Here is a 23,074-nt window from a genome sequence, read left to right as displayed (position 1 = left end):
TGCGGGCAGCAGGAAGTGGAGCGGGGAGGGGAGCCCCGTAATCCCAAACTGGGTTATTTGACCCTCCTTGATCTAGTTGAGGATAGTCTTCCTGCACCTGTTTTCCAGCTGAGGCGAAAAGCACAGGTCCTGCAAATGGTTCCCAGAAAGTGTGTGCGTGCGTGCGTGCGTGCGTGCGTGCGTGTGTGTGTGTGTGTGTGTGTGTGTGTTGCACGGGCTGGGGGTAGGAGGGCAGGGGCCGGGCGGTGCAGTGGGGGAGAAGCTGCAGGACAGTGAGAGCCAACTCTGGCTTTGCATTCGGCTCCAAGCCCCAACCCTGTCACGGAGTCCCCCAGATGCCACCTGGTCTTTCTTAGCGGCACTTTTACAACCACATGTGGACATGCACAACCTGTCCCCACGTCCCTCGCTGGGCTTCCACAAGCAGCTGCCTTGTGCATCTCTACCCTTAAACTCGTTTGTCATTTTTGCTCCCAGAGCATGTAAATCCTGTATTGAGAGTGTGCAATGGCATCGGGGCAAATCCCCGGGGCCCTGCCCGGTCCTGTGGGAAGTGGCCACAAAGTCCACACCCGGGCTGAGCCCTTCAAGCAAGAGGGACCTGTTCTTCCAAGGACCACCACTCATGGGAAGATCTAAGTCAGTCGGAGGCCCGAAGGAATTCTCTGCTGTGTGTGTGTGCTGACAGTGGTCGAGGGCTCTGCTTTCTCTGTCTTCCTCGACTTGCACAAACAATCATCGTAGCTAACACGTGTGCAGCGGGACGCTCCACCTCGCCTCATTTAATCTGCAGCATAACCCTAGGAGGGAGCAGGGACAATTATTATCCCTGTTGACAGAAGAGAAAACTCAAGTGTCTTGCCTAGAGGTGGAACTTAAACACTGGTCTGAGTAACTCCAACAAAACCATCTCCACCTGATTTTACCAGCTTTTCTGAATCACCGGTTCACAAGCTTCACCCTTGTAAGGAATCGTTGTATTAAGGACCCATAAGATTTTCCAGGCGTCCTCAAATTACAGCCCACAGGCCACATGCCCGCCAGGAGTTTTTGCCGCTGCTGCCTGTCCTGCTTAGCAGCCGACTCGTCCCAGGCCCTCAGTTAGCGCACTCTCCAACGGTCTGAGGGACAGTGAACTGGGCCCCTGTTTAAAAAGTTTGAGGACCCGTAAGATTTTGACTAAGAAGAGCAAGTGGAATGAATGTGGCATGTCGAAGCTGGAAGGGACTCAAGAGACCAGAAATCTGAATATAATTACACAAGTGAGGGGACTGAGGTCTTAGAGAAGTCAAGAGACTTGCCAGGTGCCCTGCAGACTTTGAACATGGAGCCAAATCTGCAGCCGGTTTTTGACGCGCACATCCCCAGGTAACGGGGGAAAAGATGCACCGGCACAGGTCACAGTAGGAGTTAAGCACTTCCACTGGGAGTCTTCTCCCCTGATGGCAGGATCTGAGGCGTCACTCTCCCTTCCCCAGGGGGGCTGGCCTTACCTCGACATCATACACAACGACATATTGGGGGCCACTCCTTGGGCTGGGGTCTCTGCCCTTGAAGCTGGAGCTGCTCGAGCCACTAACTACCTGCCTGCCCCAGAGCACCAGCCTTTTCCCCCTCACCTCTCCCTCCAAAAAATTACAAGAAACGGAAATGTGACAAGGGACCCACAAAATGAAAGGGTGTTCTTGGGGCTTTTGTAGGGTGTGTGGCTACTGCCTGAGAGCCAGGAAGGCCAAGAGGGGTGTGGGTCCCAGGTACTTCACTGTGCTGCGACCAAGCCCTCACGTAATCAGATCTAAACACACACACACATGCGCATGCACGTGCCCATACTGTCTCTCTGGCCGTGATGACCGATGTCTCATGCCTTGACCTGGACATTGGGCATCCAGCTGCACTGGCTAAGCTCCCAGCCTTGCCTGGCAAGATTTAAAAATTTAAACACCCACCACCCAAGTTCTCATCAAGACAGCCATAAAAATATTTAAATTCATTTATTATACATCTCTCCCCTCAAAAGAATAAATCCTGGGTCTTCCCTTAATCGACACCCCCAAGAGCAACTCACCATCTCCATTTCTTATTCTCCGTGGTCCGCAGTCTTGGCTCCATGTTAGAATCACCTGGGGAGTTTTTCCAATTCCCAAAGTCCAAGCCTCATCTGGACCCATTAATTAAACCTGAATCTCCGGGGGTGGGACCCAGGCGGCAGGAAGTATTTTTAAATCTCCCCAGGGCGACTCTGCTGTGCAGCCAAGGGTGAGAATCACAGCAGAAGTTAGAGACACACGATGCTTGATAATGCCACCGAGTGAAAGCTGAGAATCAAGAACGAGAAACAAGGCAGGGTGTGGTGGCTCACGCCTGTAATCCTAGCAATCTGGGAGGTCGAGGCAGGAGGATCGCTTGAGCCCAGGAGTTTGAGGTTGCTGTGAGCTAGGCTGACGCCACGGCACTCTAGGCCGGGCAACAGAGTGAGACTCTGTCTCAAAAAAATAAAAAAAAGAATGAGAAAGAAATGCCCCTCACTGCCCCCCCCACCAGTGGTCCAGGAAACCAGAGGGGGCAGGACTGAGGTGCTCGGCTCCTTCCCATCCCACCCCCCAGAGCTGCCAGGAGGCATAACAGGTGGATGAGAGCCACAAGAATGTACGGGCAGACGGTGGGGACTATCGATGCTTCTGCCCTGCTAACGACTGCATCTTCCGGGACTCGGGCACCTTCCCAGCAGCCTTCGCTCAGCCGAGTTGCTAACTGTAGGCTTGAAGCAGGCAGGGCCCGGAGTGAGGGAAACAGGCTGCCCAGCTCCATGGAAAGCGAGCCCTTTGTACAGGGATGCTAGACGCGGTGGTCAATTTCCTAACTCTCATCGCAATTCGGTTCACGCGAGACTCCTGGAATGTCTTTATCCATCACAGATGGTTTGGGAAGATGATAAATTAATATTGTTATCAATGGAGGCATGGCTGAAATGGTTAAACAGCAACATCTTCTTTGCCGGCTCTAAAAAGAAAGAACCCCAAAGTCCATAAAGAAGACAAATGGTAAACAAAACCTCCTATCTTTTGACAGATTCCGGGAGGAGTATCTTTCACAAACCATTCTGTGGAGAAAAGGGAGAAATTTATCTCATCTGACTTTGTATAGGACAACAGCCCACACCATAATGAGGCTGTCCCAGTGCTGTGAAATTGCGCTGAATAGCCGGAGAGTGCAGCCGCCTGTTCCCTGGGCATGTTTATTACAGCCCTTTGTATGCACCAACCCTGCCAGCCCTGGTTTGCTTCTAAACTAGGGGAGGGGAGAAAGAACCCAACAAATTTGTTGCTATGAAACTTCCCAAATGGGAGGCTGCATAATAACGTTTGGAATCCAATGCCCTTGCCCCAAGCTCTTCTTGTCTGGGTCCACCCTTGCTCTAAACTCAGCAAGGTCCTGTGTCAGCCAATCGCCAGCAGTGCCTGGGTGGCCTCAGCCCCCTGCCCGGGCCCCTCCCAGGCCCTGAGAAGCCAGGCTGAAGAGGGCCCTGATGGCCATTCCCAAGCCAACTTGGGAGTCAAGAACACCCCCCTCCTTGGGGCCCTGTGAAATTAATCAGAAACGAAGCAAGGAAGTGCAGCTCCCACGTGAGGGCCTATGGTGGGGCTCCCTGTGGTTGGTCTCAGGAGCCAGGGCCTGGGGGCGGCACCACACCTACAAGGTTTTGGAAGCTGCTGAAAGCAAACCATCAAAGATCAAAACGCTGAGGCCAATGTGCTTCCACCCAAAGAACCATTTCCTGGAACCATCTGGTCCTGGGAAGACAAGGCAGAAGAGTCCCATGGAGGTGGCAGCAGGGGGCTGACCGGGAGACCCCCACGTGAAGGTCTCAAGAGGACACATTCCCTGCTGGCCTCCAAACTTGTCCTAAAGCTGGCTCCCACCGAGACTCACAGTCTCTTTTTGGTGGGACGTGTACCTTGAGGGAATTGAGGATTCAAAGTTCCCATATGCCCTAAGCAAATGACACCAGAAAACAGAAGAGCTGAGAACAAAGATCCAGAACTTTCCAGAGATGCCTTTCCTCACCAATCAGATGGCTGGACTTTTCAGGTCACGTTTTTGCTCACCAATCAGAGAGCAGATCTCTTCTCACCAATCATGGAGCACAGCCCTTCAGGCAACGCTTTTGCTCACCAATCAGGAGGCAGCATCCTTGAAGCTTGGTCTTTTGCCCCCCCAATCAGGTGGCAGGTTCCCTGAAGTACTGTCTTTCCTCCCCAGTCAGGCACCGAGAGTGCCACCCTTTCCTGCCCCACTCCCTCAGCAGGATGTGCCTGTGTCTTTCTGGGCAGGATCCACCTTTAGATCTTCCTTTCCTGTGAGTCCTTCTCCCAAGGTTCCCACCAAGGCTGCGGGCAGCTGCTGTCCAGAACGGGAAGGAAGACACAGCCACCTGGGCTGGCCACAGCATTTGAAACCGTAAAACAGGAACATGTCCTCACCTGTTTGCCTCTGACCCTCCTAGAAACACGCAAAGGACGCTGAGCACTTGCGTGCCATGCAGCCAGAGCCCTGGGGAACAGCACAGGCTCCTAGGACCCTGTGGCTCCCTGACATCTCTCTCTCTGAGTGGGGGAAAGCAGCACGTGACCCTTGTCTCTGCCCACAGCAACAGGGGACAGGTGGAGATGACCAAGCCCCTGCTTCTTCCCGCCTCTCTGGGGACGTGCATTTCTGCTCTGACAGCAGAAACTGGCACAACAGGAAACAACCAGTGCCCTTCCTGGTACAGCCCAGACCTCCTCACCCACTGGGAGGCACAGGACTGCCCACCTGAGTGGGTGCTGCTGGTTAAAATTTTTGGCTGGACCCCCAAGAAATCTATGTGTAAGCCAGGTGTTTGCAAGACCCTGGGCCTTAATTTCCTCTGTAAAGGACAGATGACACACACTTTGTGCACAGGTGAAGGACACCTTCCAACGGAAACCCCAAAGCCATGTCTCCCTGGTCTTGTCTTGCTCACACCTTCCTGGCACTGCAGACGTTTCTTGGGTCCCTTTTCCTGGGCGACCTTCCTATTCTCTGCTCAAAGTCTCCTGGGGAATTCTCATCTGACATAGTGTATGTTTTAAGGGGAAACGGCCCAGCTACCTTTATGCTCATATTTCTCTTGTCATCCACCAGAGGCAGCCGTAAGTCCACGGATATGGAGAGAGACCTTGCTTTCGTCTTGGAAGTCACCCTACTCCTCATCCCTGTGCTTCTGGAATTGAAGGATTTCTCCTGGAGGAGACAGACTGGGAAGCTGGTTTTTGAGCAAAGCATTCCACACAAGCAGGGTGGGCTTCGTGAGCCCCGTGCTCAGTAGAGCACATGCCTGAGAGAAATTCTGCTGCCCCTGCTTTGAAATTCTTAATCATTTTTGAATAAGCCCCCTATTTTCATTTTGCACTGGGCCCTGCAAATTATGTAATCTGCCCTGCACACAAGTGCCCAACATCTGGTAGATTTCCTGTTAAGAAGACGGTACTTTTGCTTCATTCAAAGGCTAATAAGCAGGGGCCATGGAAGGGTTTCTCTACTGCAGCTCCTCACCCGAGGCCCCAAGCCTGCCATGGCTTGGGACCCTCCTATGTCAGAGTCGATACGGGTCCACGTCAGGACCCTGTCCACACTGAGTCATCGCCCAAGACCTCGGAGATAAATATCTTCTTGGGGAGCCATGCTCACGGCTGGTCCTGGCCCTAGGCCTCAAGTTTGGGGGCCGGAGAGCCCCAGTTCTTGGATTTCCCAAAAGCCCATGTGGGGTTCTCCCCCTCTAACATCACTAAATTCCCTGGCATTGGCTCTCCTCTGAGTCATCTGACCATTGCTTCATTTTTGTTGGTGGGAGAAAAACAAACAGCAAAAAGTTAAAATATTAGTGCTTGCTTCAGTGGACAAAAATAGAGTCCCCCGTCTCCTTTCAATTTTTTTTTTTTTTTGTCCTGAGAAGTAAAGCTATTTGCGGATGGATTAAATGTTCCTTCTGAGCCCCTGCTCCTGACTGCCGACCTCTGCGCTCGTGTGCGTTGGGGGGGGCGGGGCGCAGACATACCCAGAGAGACGTGCGTCTGCCTGCGTTTGGTAAAAGAGAGTCCTTTGTCCCGACCGTAAGCCAGCGAACATGATTCGCGACCCTGTGGTATGCAGCACACCTGTGCGGAGAAGCCGGGAGGGGGAGGGGAGGGGGAGGTGTCGCGGGCCGGAGCCCTGCACCCTCGCAGGGGATCACACCTTCTCCTTTCTTCTCCTTTGAGCCATGTCTCCATCGCCCCTTTGTTTGGGCTTACACCTCCAAATACCAGGGAGGCCGTGCGTGCCTGTGTGTGTGTGTGTGTGTGTGTGTGTGTGTGTGTGTGTGTGTGTGTGTGTCACACAGAGAGACAGGAGATGACAGAAAAGAAGGAGAAAGGAAAGAGAGGGGAAGACTGGTGTTCAGAAGGACCCCCGTCCCCCGCCTGTGCGTGGCCTACCTTTGCAGGCCTTCCGGTGAGTGATGGGCTTGCCCATGTCGCGGTAGTAGCCCTCCTTGCAGTAGTGGCAGTGGCGGCCAGCAGTGTTGTGGCGGCAGTTGAGGCAGACGCCCCCGCTCTTGCGCCCCGAAAGCTTGTAGAGCTCCATGTTGAAGCGGCAGCGCCGGGCATGCAGGTTGCAGTTACAGGCTGCAGGGGAGACGGGGAGAGGTGTCAGCTGGGGGATTGCTGAGAGGACGGGCACCCATGGGGGTCAAGAACTCCCTAACTCCTCCCTTCTCCTCCACTGCCGGAGCCAGGGAGGCAGACCTGTGCCCTGGGAGCTCTTCCTTGGCACCCCGTTTGCACCCCACAAGCATTCATGGAGCACCTAACAGGACCCCGGCTGAGGGGCTCCAAACATCCGAATGTTGGAGTCCTAACCCCTGGTACCTCAGCATGTGACTGTATTTGGAGACAGGGTCTTAAAACAACGCCCGGAGGGTGGACCCTACTCCAATCTGACTGGTGTCCTTATAAGAGGAGGGGATTAGGACACGCCTCGAAGACACGCCAGGGATGTGCTTGCACAGAGGAAAGACCGGGCGAGGATGCAGGGTGGCCATCTGCAAGCCAAGGAGAGAGGTCTCCACAGAAACCCACCCCATGGCACCTCGATGGCGGACTTCCGGGCTCTAGAGCTGGAGAAGTGATCGTGGTTTCAGCCCAGCCTGCAGAGCCCTGGTCAGCCGAGCTGACCCAGACGCTGTGCCACCAGCCTGCACTCCCCTTCTCCCCTGCCCCCGAGGACTCTGGGGCCTGCCATACCATCTTCCTCCCCACCATCAACCTGGAAGGCTTCCAGTCTTGCTCTGGGGACCCTGCAGAGAAGACCCCCATATCGCCCTCTCTGGCTCTCCTCCCTCCCAGGCTTCCCTCCGCCTGTTCCCTACCTGTACACATTGCTCAGGACTCAGCCCCCTGTTCCACCCACCCCAACACCCTGCAGTCTGTCTCCTTCACCCATCGCCATCTCTATGTTCCCAACTCCCAAATCGTTATTGCCGGCTTCAGGCCTGGGGTCTCCATTTGGACCCAGACGCGCTTCCCCTCATCCATTCACTCCTCACCACCCCCCTGCCCTCTGCGCTCCTATGGCCTGAGCTGAGCCCTGCAGGCCGCCCCCAGGTCCTGCCAAAGGCCACACTCAGCACTCTAACCAGGGCAGGATTTCTGAGCCCCAGTCTGCGCATGCCCATCGGGATAAAGGGGAACCCACTGGGCATGGCCTTCAGGGCTCCAAACAAGCAGGTCCTGCCTCCCCTCCAGCCTCTCCTGGTCTGCCCCCTCCAAGGCTTTGCATATGCGTTCCTCTCCTCCTAGGACACTCCCCTTCTCCCCCACCTTGCAGCCTTCATCCTCCATGTCTTGGTTCCAATGCCACTTCCCAGCCCACCTCCACCCCAGCTGGCCTGGCCTGGGCACTCAGCCCATCCCACACAGCCCTCCTCCTCTCACACCAGGATCGCCTGTCACCTGCCTTCTTCTGGAGGCTTCGAACTCCGTGGTAGCTCCAGATGGGATCCGGCCTACTCTTGTTCACTCTACAGCACGATTTTATGCTAAGCATGTTCTCATCACATTTTATGGAATTTCTAAAGAAATACATGTTTAGGCCGGGTGCAATAGCTCATGGCCATAATCCTAGCACTTTGGGAGGCCAAGGCGGGAGGATCACTTAAGGCCAAGAGTTTGAGACCAGCCTGGGCAACACAGTGAAATCCCATCTCTCTTCTCTACAATAAATACAAAAATTAGCCGGGTATGCTGGTGCACACCTGTAGTCCCAGCTACTCAGGAGGCTGAGGCAGGAGGATCACTTGAGCCCAGGAGTTGAAGGTTGCAATGAGCTATGATGATGCCACTGCACTGTAGCCCAGGGAACAGAGGAAGACCCTGTTTCCAAAAATTTATATGTATATATTTAATTCATACACTTGAACAACAAAAGCAGAAAGAGAAAAGAATGCACCCCTATTTCCACCAACCAGTTAACGTAAACTAGTTAATTAGGCTTTAATTTACATTTGCTGAGCTGTGGTGCTATTTCATTCTTTCCTGGATTGTACTTGTATATATCTAGCTTTTTAGCCTATTTTTTTCATGCCAAATACCATTCTTCATGACGGTGAAAGGTGGTCTGGTACCTGTATGCATATACACAGCGGGCTCCTGGGCGTATGAAGTGGATGCATTTAAAAGTAGGGCCTTCTAGGGTTGGGCAGTTAGGTTGCTTCCAGTATTTCACTATTATAAACAACACAATGGTAACTACCTTGGAACACAATGGCAACCACCCCGATACATATTTGTACTCTGCTCTGATTACTACTGCACAGTAAATTTCTCAAGATGGGATTGCTGGGTTGAAATTTGGATCTCTGTGTTTTTAGCATTGAATCCAAACTGTCAAAGCTGCTCTCAGAAAAAGCTGTACTAGCGTACACTCCCTGCAGCAGGATATGAGAGCTCCTATTTCGCCACACCCTTGAAAAGAATAATACGCATTTGGTATCACCATTCCTTTGTTTTTCTTAAAATCTTTGCCAATTCGTCTGGGGAAAATACACACACACATGATTTTAATTTGCATGTCTTTGATTCCTAGGGAGGTTGGGCACTTCTCCATGTGTTTGTTTTTCTATTTATATTTCTTTTTTGTGCATTGCCTGTTCATGCCATTTGCCCAGTTTTCAAATAAGGTGGGTTTTTTTTTTCATGCTGTCTAGTGTGTGCTTACATACAATGATTAAAAACCACTTGTCTACCATACAAGCTGCAAACATTGTTACCAGTTTCTTATTCACATGTGGCTTTTATTTGTGATTTCAGAAAAACACTTCCCTCTTTAAGTATTCCCCCTGATATTATGATGATAAGCTTCTTTAAGGGTTCTCCCTGGAGTCACCACCAGTCACTCCATTTACAAATAGAGGTGGACAGGGTCTCTAGAGCAGGCACTGTGTGGAATACGAGAGAAAAGACAGCTCCCACCTTGAAGTCTGGAAGCTTCTGACAGCCAAATTAGACCAGAGAATGACTCCTGAGAGTTTAAGTGTCCCCCAGGTGCAAAGAAAGAGGCTGAAACTGCACCCTGCCCTCCCACACAGAGGACTGTCACGCTACACACATGCACGGTCTCTTTGGAGTTACTCTGCCAGACAAGTGGGATAGGGAGCTGTTCAGAGAGGTGACGTGACCAACCTGCCCAGGACCACAGAGCTGGTAAGTGTTGGGGGGAGGGGGCCAGGGCTGCCACCCAGGTCTTTTGGCTCCTGGTCCATTGTCTCAGAGGAAAGGACCTACACCACGGGAAGTAACAGCTGGGCCTAGACTCCAGCCAGAATCTAGATCTTTCCTATGAGCACAGAAATCACAGAGCCTGGTGCACCTGCCCGGGCACAGGGATCTGGAAGGACCACCCGGGTGTCACTTCCTCAGGCCTTCCTTGCACCAGGAAAGGCCCTGTAACAGCATCTTCTGGTCCTCCTCGGGAGCAGATGTTAATCCTGCGTCCTCCTGCGGAAAGGCAGCTGTTCTGCAGCCCCCCAACAGGGCCTGCCCTGGCCTCTGAGCCCCCCGCCTTCCCACCCCGAGGGGAAGCCCGGGCTGGTGTCTCTCTTCCATATGCACCTTACAGCAACAAAAGGTTCTCCCAAAACAACTGGTCACACAAAAGAAAACTCTGAGGCCAAACATCAAAAGGCAGCCGCCTCCCTTCCCCATCCTTGGAGCTGTCAGAGGATGTCAAGTGGCAATTGCCCACGCTCAGACTTCTGCAAAGTATTTTACAGCTTGTTTTCTTTTCTCTTTGTTTTATTTTCTCTACACAAATGGAAAAAGAGCATCGGGCAAAGCGCTCACATCTGGATCCCTCGGCTCCACACGGAGGTGTCACCCAACTCCCGGCCTGGCCCCAGCCCCTTCCTCCAGAGACACCTTAATCCCTCGTGCCTTCCTGTTTATCTCCTGCTTCTCCTGGAGGCAAAAATATTGGGTATTAGTTTCATTATCAGATTTCAAGGCGGGAAGGAAAGGGCAGCCCTGTGAGAACAGAGAGGTCAGCCTGAGAAGGGGTGGGGGGAGGCAGAGACACTCCTGAGGGACCAGCAGGGGTGAGGACAGGGGTGAGGACAGGGGTGAGGACAGGGGTCCCCCAGCCACCCAGAGAGGCCTCAAGCTCTGTGCTCCCTTCAGCTATCACGTGGGGGTCACTAACGTGTGGCTGCATTTCAGACCGGGGCATAACGAGGGCAGGGAGGTAGGAAAAGGGGGGGCTCCCCACCCCCAGCCAGAAGCCCAACAGGGAGAGGGGGCCCAGGAGATGGCCTCCTATTTCCTGTTCCCATCCAAATGTCTTTACGTCCTATTTTAACACACGCCTGTGACCACTTCTTGGCTCCCAACATTCCTTGGGCATTTCTGAACCTCTCCCACCAGCCTGGCATCGCCCCAGCCCTGGCCACCCCCCAGGCAGTCCGAGTCACATTCCCAGGGCCCTAGCTGTGTGCCAGGCTCTGTGCCACGAGGGTACGGAGGGGGACGACGTACCCGCAGCTGTCCAGGGGCTCCGTGTCTACCTGAGGCGGGCGGGGGCAGGGGAGCACTCATGTCAGCAATTCCTTGGATCAAATGAGACAAATGTTCTCGTCCACCGTGCTGGTTCGTTGAGGACAGGGGCAGTGTTTGCTCTTGTACCCTCCAGCCCACAGCAGGCCTCAATACGTTTTTGTTGTACAAATGAGACAGACAGACAGACAGACAGACAGACAGAGGAGAGGGATGCATGGAGAGGTAGGCAGGCAGATAAATAGGTAGATATTTATCTACAGATAGGCAGATATGGTAGATAAATATGTAGATTTACGTGTAGATAGATAGGCAGTTAGCTAGCTAGGACAGACAGAGGATTTACTAGCCTGAACCCCACCCTGACCAGGCATGGCCTTGTGACATTTCTTTTACTGTTGTTCTGAATGAACTACTTTAAAAGTCGTCTTGCCAAATCACTTTCTGTGCCCTTGAGTAGATTGCAGTGCTTCAGGGAGAAGAACTCACATCTAAGAGCGCTGGACTCTTCCTGGGACTCTGAGTAGGGCCTTGCACGTGGAGACCAAAGAGACTCAGAGCCTGCTTCTGTTAGTTTGGTGAGTTTACCAAAGACCCTGATAAACTAACCCCCAGTCCCACCAGGACTGTCCCAGGCCCAGGAAGCATCCAGCAGACGCTGTTAGGCCATATCCAGACTGTTTCTCAGGGGCTCTGGCCCTGGCTCTCCCAAACTCCGCGTGGCCCGGGGCTCTCAGTGGAGCAGGAGGGCCATTTGGCTATGGGCTTCCCCAGAGGCTATGGTCTCAGCCCCGGGGCCCCTCCTCGACCCCCACCCCACCCCCAGCACACAGAGTCGCAGTCTCCTCCCCCTTCCAGAGCAGTCCTTTTGAGAAGTTTACCCATGTAGTCCCTGTAGCCTAACAAGGAATTTTGGACTTAGGTGTCTGCAGCCGAACTGTCTAAAATAACCAGCCTCTGTGTGCACTGTTCATACACTGGGGGCTTTTTACATAGGAAGTGGTCCCCCATCCCTGGGCTGCCTGCATGCCGGGGTAAGCACAGCTCTGAGACCTGGCACGATTAACGGAACATTTTGACATGTCCAGGCCATACGAGCAGGCTGGGGTATGGGGCACTTGCGGGGGGGGGGGGTGCCACTTCCCTCACTAGCGCCTTTGCTAGATGCATCTGCAGCTGCTGGGTAAGGACCACGGGACCTACTTGCCATGCACAAAGTGGTCTCACAATTTCCCCAGGGAGGGATGGGGCCATGGTGCTCAACCAGGAGCATTTGGCAATGTCTACAGACACTTTTGGATATCACAACCGGGGAAGGAGGTGTTGCCAGCATCTAAAGGGATAGAGACTAGAGAGGCTGCTAAATGTCCTACAATGCACAGAACAGCCCCCCGCAATGGAATCATCCAGCCTGAGATGCCCACAGTGCTCAGTGTGAGAAACCCTGTGACACCCCCCATCTGCAGGGTATGTGAATGTTTATACCCCTCTGCTGCTGCCTAAGATGCTGTTCTCTAAGTGTAAACTCTGAAGCCTAGAATGCTGCCCCAGAGAGACACTCCGCCAGTGCTGGTGTGAGTTCAGGGGACACAGTGGCCGGCAAGACAGAATCCTGCCCCACAATGCTTCCCACCTCAGAGGAAAGATGGACAGTAGTCTGGTAATTGCATGATAGACCTAGAACTTCCAACTGTGACCGGTGCAGTGGGGACTGACAGTCGGGGAGACCACCCTGCTGGGCCCTTCTGGGACAAGGGGGAGAGGACAGGGCCTGGGAAGAAAGTCCAGGTGCACACAGGCTATTCTGCCAGCACCGCTCCTGGGGATCCGGGGCAAACGCAAGCTCTGACTCAGGCAGTCCAGGGCGGGGACTGGGAGTCTGCATTTCTAACAAGCTCCCAGGTACTGCCACTGCCACTGGCGTGTAGACGACGGAACTGGAACTAAATTGAAAATAAGCCAGTTAGGAACATAACCCATGTGTGGGGACAGAGAGCCCCTCCGGGAGGTAAAGGGGAGACTTTATGGCAGGGAGTCTGCGATGGCGCAGTGGACAGAGGTCTGGTTCCAAAAGAAACTTCTCCATAAACAACTAGTTCAGAATCATAAAAATATTTGAGAGCTATTTTTAAGAGTTTGAGGTAGCTTGTATTCCCTTTTTATTTATTAGTTTGCCACTCTATTTCGTATACTATTTATTTAGAAAATGTTTTGACACTTGTTTATAAATTCTAAGTATTCCACCCCCCAGCGTGTGTCTTTCTGAGCCGGGTTTTCAGCATGTCCTGAAATGGCTGGGCTGAGCAGCCACAGCTCCCCACACACCTGGCCGCTGTCAGCACCTGGGGATCATTCTGAGCTGGGCTCTCAAAGGGCTCCTTTGCGGAAAGGGGCTGCGGCAGAGCTAACCCGAGCATTTCTGGGGCCCGTGGTCTTTTGTGTCCACAGGTGACCAAGGCATAAGAGAAGTGATCATAAATGCACATAAACTTATAAAACAGTCAAAGCCCAGACTATAAGTTTCACCTTATTACTGGCAAATCCGGCAGGGCATGGATTTATTCATGCATTCAATAAATATTTGCAGAGCACCTACCTACTGCATTCAGGGTGCTACATAAGGTGCTGGGAATACAACAGTGAGCAGCGGTGCTCCCTGCTCTGGTGGAGTCACTGGAGATACCTGGATGTGCTAAAAAGTCTGGTTACGGACACTGCCACTGTCCGCTCACTCCAAGGTCCCCAACTGTCCCCTAAACACAGGGCTTAAAGCTGGAGACTCAACAAGACACAACGCAGCGGTGACCAGCCAGAGTGAGCCCGAGAGCCTGGACAACCACTATGAGGGCTAGGAGGACACACCCAGGAGCAGTCTGGCTCTAATCACGGTTCTAGGGTTTGCCATCATTTGAGGATGCCTTGTTTCAACTTTAATTATAAAAGACCATTAACAAGCATCACCTAGACGTGGCCAGGAGAACTGGACAACTTGCTTGTCTAAAAGGAAAGAGCCATTAAGGCAGCATGTCAGTCCACGCTGGGCATGACAGAGCCAGGTCAGGAGAGGATGTCCCACGGGACTCCTGGGGTCCCAGAGAACACACGAGGGAAGATGTGGCACTTCAAGACAGTAGATGGGACCCCCAATGGCAGCCTCAACATGACCTGTTTCTGCATGACTACCTGTTCACTTCTTCATTCAAGAAATATGAACAGAGGAGCCCCCTGGATGTGCCGGGCTGAGCTGGGAAGCATGGCTGCCGCAGGGTTCACATCGCTGCACTTTGCTCCCTCCCTTCTCTGGAGCTGTGGTTTTCAATTCAAGCGGCCACTAACCCCCTCCCGAGGCCCCAGCCTGTGACGTTCTCCAGCCTGGGTGCGCAGATTCACCGGCATCGCCTGCTGGAACACCGATGGCTGAGCCCCACGCCCGGAGCTTTGCACCGAGCAGGTTGTACGTGGGGCGTGAGCGTGTGCACGTCACAAGGTCCCAGGCAGTGCTGAGCTGCCCGACTGACGGCCACACTTTGAGAAACACTGGTCAAGATAATGCAGAGGAGAAAAACAGTCTGAAGACAAGGACCCGGGATCTCCCAGTGTAGACAGGCAGGGCATAGGTGACTGTAATTATTACTATGTAAAATAAAACATCGCAGGACTGACACGACATCACAAGGCAGTAGGTGAGAGGAAGGAGGCCTGGGGCCTGACTTGGGGGCGTGGGCTGCGGTCCTGGGTCTGCAGCGGCTCCCCCAGCTGTGTGGCCCTGGAAAACCTACCCAGCCCCTCTGAGCCTGCTTTCTCATCTGAAAAGGGAAGACATTCGGGTCTGATGATCTCTAAGTTCTTCCCTGGTCCTTAAAGTCTCTAACTGCATGATATCAAAACTCCTAGGGGGATAAGGGACAGATTGTGGAGGGCTGGTGGGGAGGCACCCTGGAGTTCAGGATGGGGGCGCTCCAGGCTGAGGCAACGGTGCTATGGAGAAGCCTGAGGGTGGGACTCCACAGAGCAGGTGACAGGGTGTGGGGAGGGCAGCCGACCAGCCCCAGGCAGCGGGTGGATCACAGAGGGGACTGATGGCCCTGAGGTGGGGGATCCCCCCAGAGTAACAGCACCAGAGGGGCGTGGCCCACAGGACCAGTGACCACCTGGGTCTTCCAGAGAGAACAGGTATGCAGGATCCTCTCCAGGAATCCGGCTGAGGAAACCATTTTGAGGAAGAAAAAAGTCTGCTTTTGGGCACACGGCAGGACTTGGTAGGAGGATTTAACAGAGGGCAGCAAGCGACAGGGACTTCCCAGCCTGGGAGGCCCCTGCAGCCAAGTTCTCACAAGGGGAGCCCTCACCTCTCTCCAAGGCTCTCTCTGACAGCGCCTCCTCTCTCGGGACACAAAAGGCCCGCAGAGCCACGACATTTGTTCTTTAAGCTCCGATTTGAAAACAAAATCTGTCCCCTCCCACCACCTGTGCTTTATCTCTGATATCAGAAAAGCAATCAAAGAGGGTAGATCAAGGTGGAAGGAAAAATGGAAAAAAGAGAGAAATGCTTTGGAAACACCCCCCCCACACACCCCCCAATGCCAGGAGTCAGAGCCGGCCAGGGAGGCTGGAGTTCCCGCCTGCCAAAGACAGGCTTTAGATGGTTTCTGATAAAGTCCCTGGAGATAAGTGGCCCGTGTTTGTCGAGGGCTTAGAGAGCTTTAGCCAAGTCTGAACACAAAGGGGCCCTCTGTCAACAGTCCTTCAGGCCACTAATAGGGCTGAACAAACACTACAGTAACAAGTTCTTCACACCTGTGGGGCTTGGGAAAGGCGCTGGCCCCTTTGTCAAGACGTCAGACAAAAGGGGCAGACAAAAGGGCCGCTAGGAGCATCACCCCCCACCCCACCTCCCGGCCAGACCCAGGACTGGGGGTGGGGGGTCGGATAAGCCTCAGGTCTGGTGAGCCCTGTCTCCTTCTTCAAGCAGAAACGGGAACTCCAGCCAGGCAGCGAGACCAACCGCGAACAAGGTCCCTGCACACGGGCTGACGGCAGACCTGGGTTCGTGGAGCGTTTCGTGGGGCTGGGACTGGGGCCACGGCCAGGCTGACAGTGCCAGGCTCAGAAGCTCCAAAACACACAGCCCTGGCCCCCTGGCTCTTCCTCCCACCATGCGAGTCGGCCAGCCCCTCCCCAGTGGACGGATGGCAGGGCCATCCCCCAAATCTGCTTGACCTCACTGTCATTTTTTCCACTGACTTCTCTTTTCTCTGTAAACATCTTAGCCTTATTCTTTCCCCTGCCCTTTTTTGGCTGCCGTGCCTCCCCCTAAGGCTTTGAAACAATCCCTTCCTAACTAACGTCTCCCAGGCCCTCCACTGCAGAGCAGCAGCGCAAGGTTCCTGCTGCACAAACATCCTCCTCTTTCTGGCGTGGCAGGCAGGCCCCTCTGGAGGAAATGCCGAGGAGGCTTGGGTAAGCCCCGAGCAGCCCAGCAGACGTCACTTCTTTGTCTGCGGTGGGGCGGAGGGTGGGTGCTTACCCGCCAACTCTCTTGGGGACTTCAGCCCTGGGCCTAGATATGGCATTCAACACTCTAGGCTTCCCGCACCTCCAACCAGCCTTCCACCCCAACTCCTTTTCATCCTGTCACCGCCCTGTTCTGGAACCTTCCATGGCTGCCCGCTGCCTACAGACGAGAACTCTCTTGCCCTCAAGATCAAAACAATGGGTCCAAAATGGATATCCAGAGATGAGAGGTCTTGCTTCTTCCATATAATAGGACCTTACATGAACACCCCAACCCACCCCCATCCATGCCCAAGACCTGTGCCAAATGGGGAAGGAGGACATTGTTCCCCAAGGTCAAAAACAGGGTCTTGGGGCTAGCGTGGCCTCCCAAGGCTTCCTGGCTTACCCTCTTGTTGTAGAAGAGATGAAAAAAGGTGAGGCCCCAAGAGGCAAAGAGGCTTTGCCAGGGAGCTGGCAATAGTTCGTGCAGACTAGCTCTGCACCTACCTAATTCAGGGCTTGTTCCAGACCCCCAGCATGATGAGGGTGACATGATCTCAGACAGAGAGAAGCCTGATAACCCCCCATGGCGGCTGGAATTCATTCCTGAAGGCAGAGAATTTTCAAAGCAAAGGGGATGTCTGAGCAAAGCTCCTGGTGGCTTTTGCTGCCACGAAATCCCCTTTGCCTTGTGATGTGGCCGCCCTGCCCAGATGCGGCACGAGGGGCTTCCTTCCAATCTCTTTTCCCCAGAGCTGGTGCACACACTCCATGTGCTTTATTAAGCGGACATACGAGGGCTAATTTGCCAGTTGCACCAGCCAAACCTGGCTCCTGGCTCCTGGCTCCCTGGAGTCATTTCCCATCTGTAATGTCTCCGTCCCTGCGCCCAGCACATGCCAGGCTGGAACCCCAGGTGGGACTCCATGGCAGTGGGAGAGGCTAGAGCAGTTGATTCTGACTAGAGGCAGGAGAACATGCAATTCTCAGGACAGCTTCCCTCTCCCTTTGCGCACAGCCACCACCATGGGCCGCCTGCCTCTCTTCTTGACTGTTTAATTCAACTCGTTAGTTAACTTTGACTTGAGCTGCAGGCTCCAGAGCCCATCCAGACTGCAGCCTCAACTGCACACCAGGCCCTGTGAGCCCAAGGGATCGAGGTGACCGTTTGTGGACAGGGACAAAGCTGATGCCAGGATTCTGATGAGCCATTCCAGGTGAACACCAACGTGCCTTATCATTTCTCTCATTCGATCTCTGACTAGGGTTTGCTGGATTTACAAATAAAAATACAGGAGGCCCAGCTGAATTTGAATTTCCACAAATAATTTTTTAGTAAAAATATGCCCCAAGAATTGCATGGCAATCCCATCTCCAACACATTCCCGATTCTAGACCCCCGCCGAACTTGTGCTTTGCCTGAGATGTGTGATTTCAGATGACAGTTTTTATCAATGGCAACTCTAATTTTCTCAGCACTCACGAATCCCAAAAGAAGTTAAAAGGGTCCCTCAGTGCAACAGGCCCAAGAGAGAAGAATCCTGTTTGGGTGTTTTTAAACTCAAAGTGTTGTCTGATTCTTCAGTTCCTGCTTGGGTAGTGCCAGCTTGTCCTTCCCTAATCACTTCCCGTTCTCCATCTGCTACACAAGAACAGAAATCCTGTGCCCGGGACCACTTGGAGATGTGCAAGAAGGGGAAAGACCCTGCCCACCGATGACACACAGAAAAGTGCTGTCCCCACTGCATGACACGATCGTGAATCCTGGGCAGACGATCATCTCTCTCTGTCCCCACGAGGCTCCCAAAGGCGCTGTCATCCCCTAGCATGCCCCAGCGTCACCTGCAAAGCTCCCCTCCTGTAATCACACCACAGTTTCCGGAGAAACAAGGAGGAGGAAGGCAAGCATGATCTGGGTGACCCAAAATCTTCACCCAAAGGTGGCCATTTTCATCAGGACAAGTGTTGTGAAAATGATCCAAACCTGAACCCCAATTCTGAATCCAATTATTTTAATCAAAGTCCGTACAATTTGTTTAGCTATCAGTAGGGTGTTCATGTGATTATAATTAAAGACTTTGGGCGGCCTACCACGGAACACAGGGAGTGACAGGGGCAGCAGATTCCAGCCGACCAAGGGGCTGGGATGGGCACCCCAGGAGAGAGTGTCTTTGCCGGGCCTGGGGGCACCCAAGCAGAGCGAGGACAAGATAGCGGAGATTCTTCCTGCTCTGAGGAGGAGGTAGAACCACACTGACAAAGTCCCTTCCGACTTAGAGGAGATGCCTTCCTGCCTCTGGGCTGGGGGATCCTTCAGGGTATGAGGCGAGGAGTGGCCTTGTTAACATTCTCATATGTGAGTTCATGGAAGGGATGTCCAGTCCGCAGATGACCTTTCAGAAAGAGACAGAACTTCCCTGTGGGCACACATGGGATGAATCCACGTGGCCTTCTGGAATGACTTCTCAGTTATCAGCTATAGGGAGGGAAAACTGCCTGGGGCCGACCATAAACTCTTCCTCCTGGAGAGATGGTATCTCTGCAGCTGAACATCTGAAGGGGCCTTGGGATCAGTGCAGCAAGAGAGACAGCCGTGGCTTAGCTAAAAATCCGGCCACTCTTTCGGGGTTTCAAAGGCTTTAGAGCAAACCGGGCTGCAGAAAGGCACCAACACAGCCATCCCTAGCCAGCATCTATGCCAGGGTGGTGCCCTGAAGTGCAGGCTATGGAGCATTTTGAACATCCCCCCAGATTTGGGGACGATAAGCCATCCTAGCAGCTTGCTGACACTGTCAGGCTGAAACCGCCAGGCAAGAAAGACTCCAGCAAGGGCCTGAAGGGAAAAGGGCATCCTGCAGTGAGTCAGCCCCTTCCTTCTCTGATTGTTTTGAGTGTCACTTAGCTCACTGGCAACCAAAGACATTCTGCTGCCTCACTCTGTCTCAGCACCCAGAGGGCATGGCTACCCAGGGTCCCCCCGGACGTGTCTAAAGACAGGTGGGTCCCTCCAGCCCTGCTAACCAGTGGAGGGTTATGGGAGGTAGGAGGTGGCTGAACTCCCTTTTGCCGCCTGCTTCGGGACTGAGCCCAAAGGTGCTGATAAGGAAGGCTGTCTCCTTGAGTCCTCACCCCAAAGTGGGTGGGAGCATCTGTGCTAAAAATCCAAACTTGGTTTTTTCATCTTCATTTTTATTTTTTTAGAGACAGGGTCTTGCTCTTGCTCAGGCTGGTCTTGAATTCCTGAGCTCAAGCGATCCTCCCACCTTGGCCTCCCAGAGTGCAAGGCTTACGAACCACTGCGCCTCGCCCTAAAACCCTGAACTTGTGCCCAAAAGGCGTGAGGGGCTTCTAGGAGCTCTAAGAAAGAACAGACAAAACAGAGGCCAAGCCACGGCCTGCAGGAGATGGGTAGAGGGCAGACGGTGGGAGCTGAGGATGGTACTCAGAGATGGAGCAGCTCACAGCTCACACCTGCCACTTTAACTCGCTTTAGCACGGTGACAGTAACAGGTGACCTGCCTGGAGCGGTCCCTGTGCACCAGGCACCCACAGGTCACATTACCCTCCACAACCTGCCCATGAGCCCGGATCCCAGAGTCCCCTCCCCACTTCCTCTGATGTCCTCGGTCTCCCCATCCACCAAGCCCTGCACCATGCTCTGGAGGTACCTACAGCTGGAAGATAAACCAGCTGTGTGTGAAATGGCACAGAGGCCTCCCAAACCCTAGACGGCTCAAGTCACCAAGCTCGTGACTTCAACAACAACATCTCCTTATCTTCTTCCAGTCCACGGAGACTTGGGTGGAAAACTAGTATGGAAACATCTGTTCTTCCAAACACCCTGCACTTTACCACTTTGCTTTCATCTCAATAAAGGAAGCCAGAAAATAAAAAAAGATGGAGACACTAAGGGCAGAGTTTTATAGACTTTATCTGCCCAATACTCTCACAAACACAGGTGAGGAAGGCTGCTCCGCTTGGCTCAGGATCCCGGCCCCTGCCTCTCTGCCCGCTACGAATGCAGGGTGGGCAGTCCTCCCCCCAGACCTTCACCCCTGTCACTTGGTTGGTTTTGTGACCAGAACAGAGCTATTTAAGGTACAAGCTGAGCTGGGCAGGGTTGTTTTATGACAATAGTTCCCCTCAGGTAGACTTCAGAAATGTTTTCTCTTGCCCTAAAATTAGGGGGTTTGGGAACCAGACAGGTTTCTTGTATAAGTTGGCGGGAGGGGGTACCCACATGTGAACGCCCCACATTTCTTGGCCCTGGCACTCCTGGCTGCCTTGGATGTGGCTAATTCCCCAGGCGTCCTCTGTAATTCCTCAGTAATGTGGCTTTAATTGTCCCCAAAGCGGGGCCATTCTTCCTTTATTGTGCAGTAAATTTCCCTCCAGAGTTCGGATTTCATGCGCCTGCCACAGCCAGGGAGCTGGCCGGCCTGGGGGGGACGGGGGTGGGGGCGCACTGTCCTGGCCAGCTCGGCCCCTTCTCCTAGGCCTGGAGCTGGAGATGGCCATGGGACAGCTGTCAGGTCCCCGGGGGAGGGGCACGCTGGAGGAGGCAGGGACGCTGGTCTGTGGTTCTGTCTGGAAAACAAATTAACTTGACAAATGCAAACAAGCTGCAACAGTGGGATTCATTAGGCAGGAATTGGACCGAATTTCCTCCATTTGCTCGTTTGTTTCATTGGCAAATGCCAGTGAGGCAGGGGAAGTTCTGGGTGGGGGCGTGGATCCAGGGCCTGTTCTTACCTTCCACCTGTGTGGCCTGGGCCAGTCACCTGATCTCTCCCTGTCCTCTTTGCTAGTCAATGAAAGAAGGGCAATTACAAGCACCCCCTTATCAAAGGAGATAAGGCCCATAAAACACTTAACCACATCCTCTGACCACCTTAGCCTAAGCTTCCTTACACCTTGGAGGTGAAGGGTGAGCCTGGAGCCTGATGTATTGAGTTCAGATCCCGTCTGCCACAGGCTAGGACCCTGCACTTGACCTCCAGTGTGGGTCTGCTAACGTCCCTGGACCTCACCTTCCTTATCTAGGAACAGGACAATGACAGTGCCCACCTGCCAACGGCGACTAACACTGGGAGCAGCAGCTGAAGTTACTATTATCCCTACTGACAACCCAGGTACAGGCAGCTACAGCGGATCTATGAGGTGCAGGGACACAGGGCTTCAAGCCGGTCCGTGCACTGGGTGAGTTCATCATGGGGAGACAGATGTAAGAGCAGGTAAACGTGTACTCAGGGCCTTGCACCAGGGGGGGCATCACAAAGGGTCACACAGGGGAGACCCCTGGCCTCTGCAGGCCTCAGTCCCCGAGGAAGCGAGGCCAGCCCATTCCTAGGGACCTCCAGTTTAAGATCCGCTGCTCCAGCATTGGCCAGATGTGATTCGGGCCCAAGCCCATCATCTTAAGGGATTCCTCTGTGCCAACTTCTCCTTTCCAGAACCCAAACCGTCTAGAACACAGTCAAGAACCACGGAGAAGGAAAAGTATTTCTCTGAGCAGCCAAAATGGTTGTCACCAGACGCGTCCCTTCCCCAAACCGTGTTTACTCTTATTTACGTGGATTCTAACACAGAGAAGGGAGAGCCCTGATCCGACAGTGAGGTGGGAAACAGAGCCGGCAACGGAAAACCCCAGAGAGCACGGCAACATTCGGGGGGCTGCCCGGCAGCCCCCCAGTCCTCTGCTGCAGGAAGACACACTGACTGACACTGAGTGGTGGAGCTGACCTCAGGGACGATGTCGCATGCCCCTCCCATCCCAGCCCAGGAAGATGCACGTCTACCCACATCAGCTTCCAGGGCATCTCTCCCCCTGTAGCTCCACTCCTCCCAGCACGTCCCTCCCAGCTTCCTGGCCACGCCTCTGGTTTCTGTCCCCTGTCCCCTCCTCACCCCACAGCCGACCTGGGTCACAACAGCTTCCACTTGCACAAATAAGCCAAGGCCCTGGGTCCCCTTCATCAAAGGACTTTCTCTTCTCTCCTCCACCCCCGTCCAGACAGACAGCCCTTCTGGACAAAGCCACACCACAGGGAAGACGGACACTTCCATAAATCCATGACCACCAGTCTCCCCGGACAGCCACCCTTCATCCTCAGGGCCTCCAGGTCTGAGCTCGTCATCCTTCTTGGCGTGGCCTGCCCTGACCACTCCGCTCTCCTGTTCTCCATGACACATATCAGTTTACGACGTCATCTAATAGCAGACATGCACTCTACACACTGATTTTATTACATCAGCCTATGGCATCCACATAATTTACACATTGGTTTTATTGGTTATATTATCTTATAGCACATGTACACTTTACATATGGATTTGTTTACTAGGCTTCCCCCATCTGGAATGTAAGCTCCATGAGGGCAGAGATTGTTGTTTGTTTGTTTGTTTTGTTTCACTGGCATATCCTAGAACAGGATCCTGGAACCAGGACCTAGAATATTGCCTGGTACACAGCA

General features: G+C 53.5%; 1 protein-coding gene across 1 annotated transcript in view; it reads right to left on the bottom strand.

The window, feature by feature from the left end:
• Positions 1 to 23,074, bottom strand: part of NTN1 (netrin 1) — a 185,954-nt gene that overhangs the window by 64,948 nt on the left and 97,932 nt on the right. The window contains exon 3 of the mRNA XM_075994174.1: positions 6,498 to 6,686. Within this exon, the coding sequence (XP_075850289.1) occupies positions 6,498 to 6,686 (189 nt within the window). The remainder of the gene's footprint in view (positions 1 to 6,497; positions 6,687 to 23,074) is intronic.

This window comes from Microcebus murinus, chromosome 18 (assembly GCF_040939455.1).
Source record: "Microcebus murinus isolate Inina chromosome 18, M.murinus_Inina_mat1.0, whole genome shotgun sequence".
Taxonomy (NCBI): domain Eukaryota; kingdom Metazoa; phylum Chordata; class Mammalia; order Primates; family Cheirogaleidae; genus Microcebus; species Microcebus murinus.
Note: the sequence above shows the minus strand (reverse complement) of the source record. Positions and strands in the feature narration are given on the sequence as shown.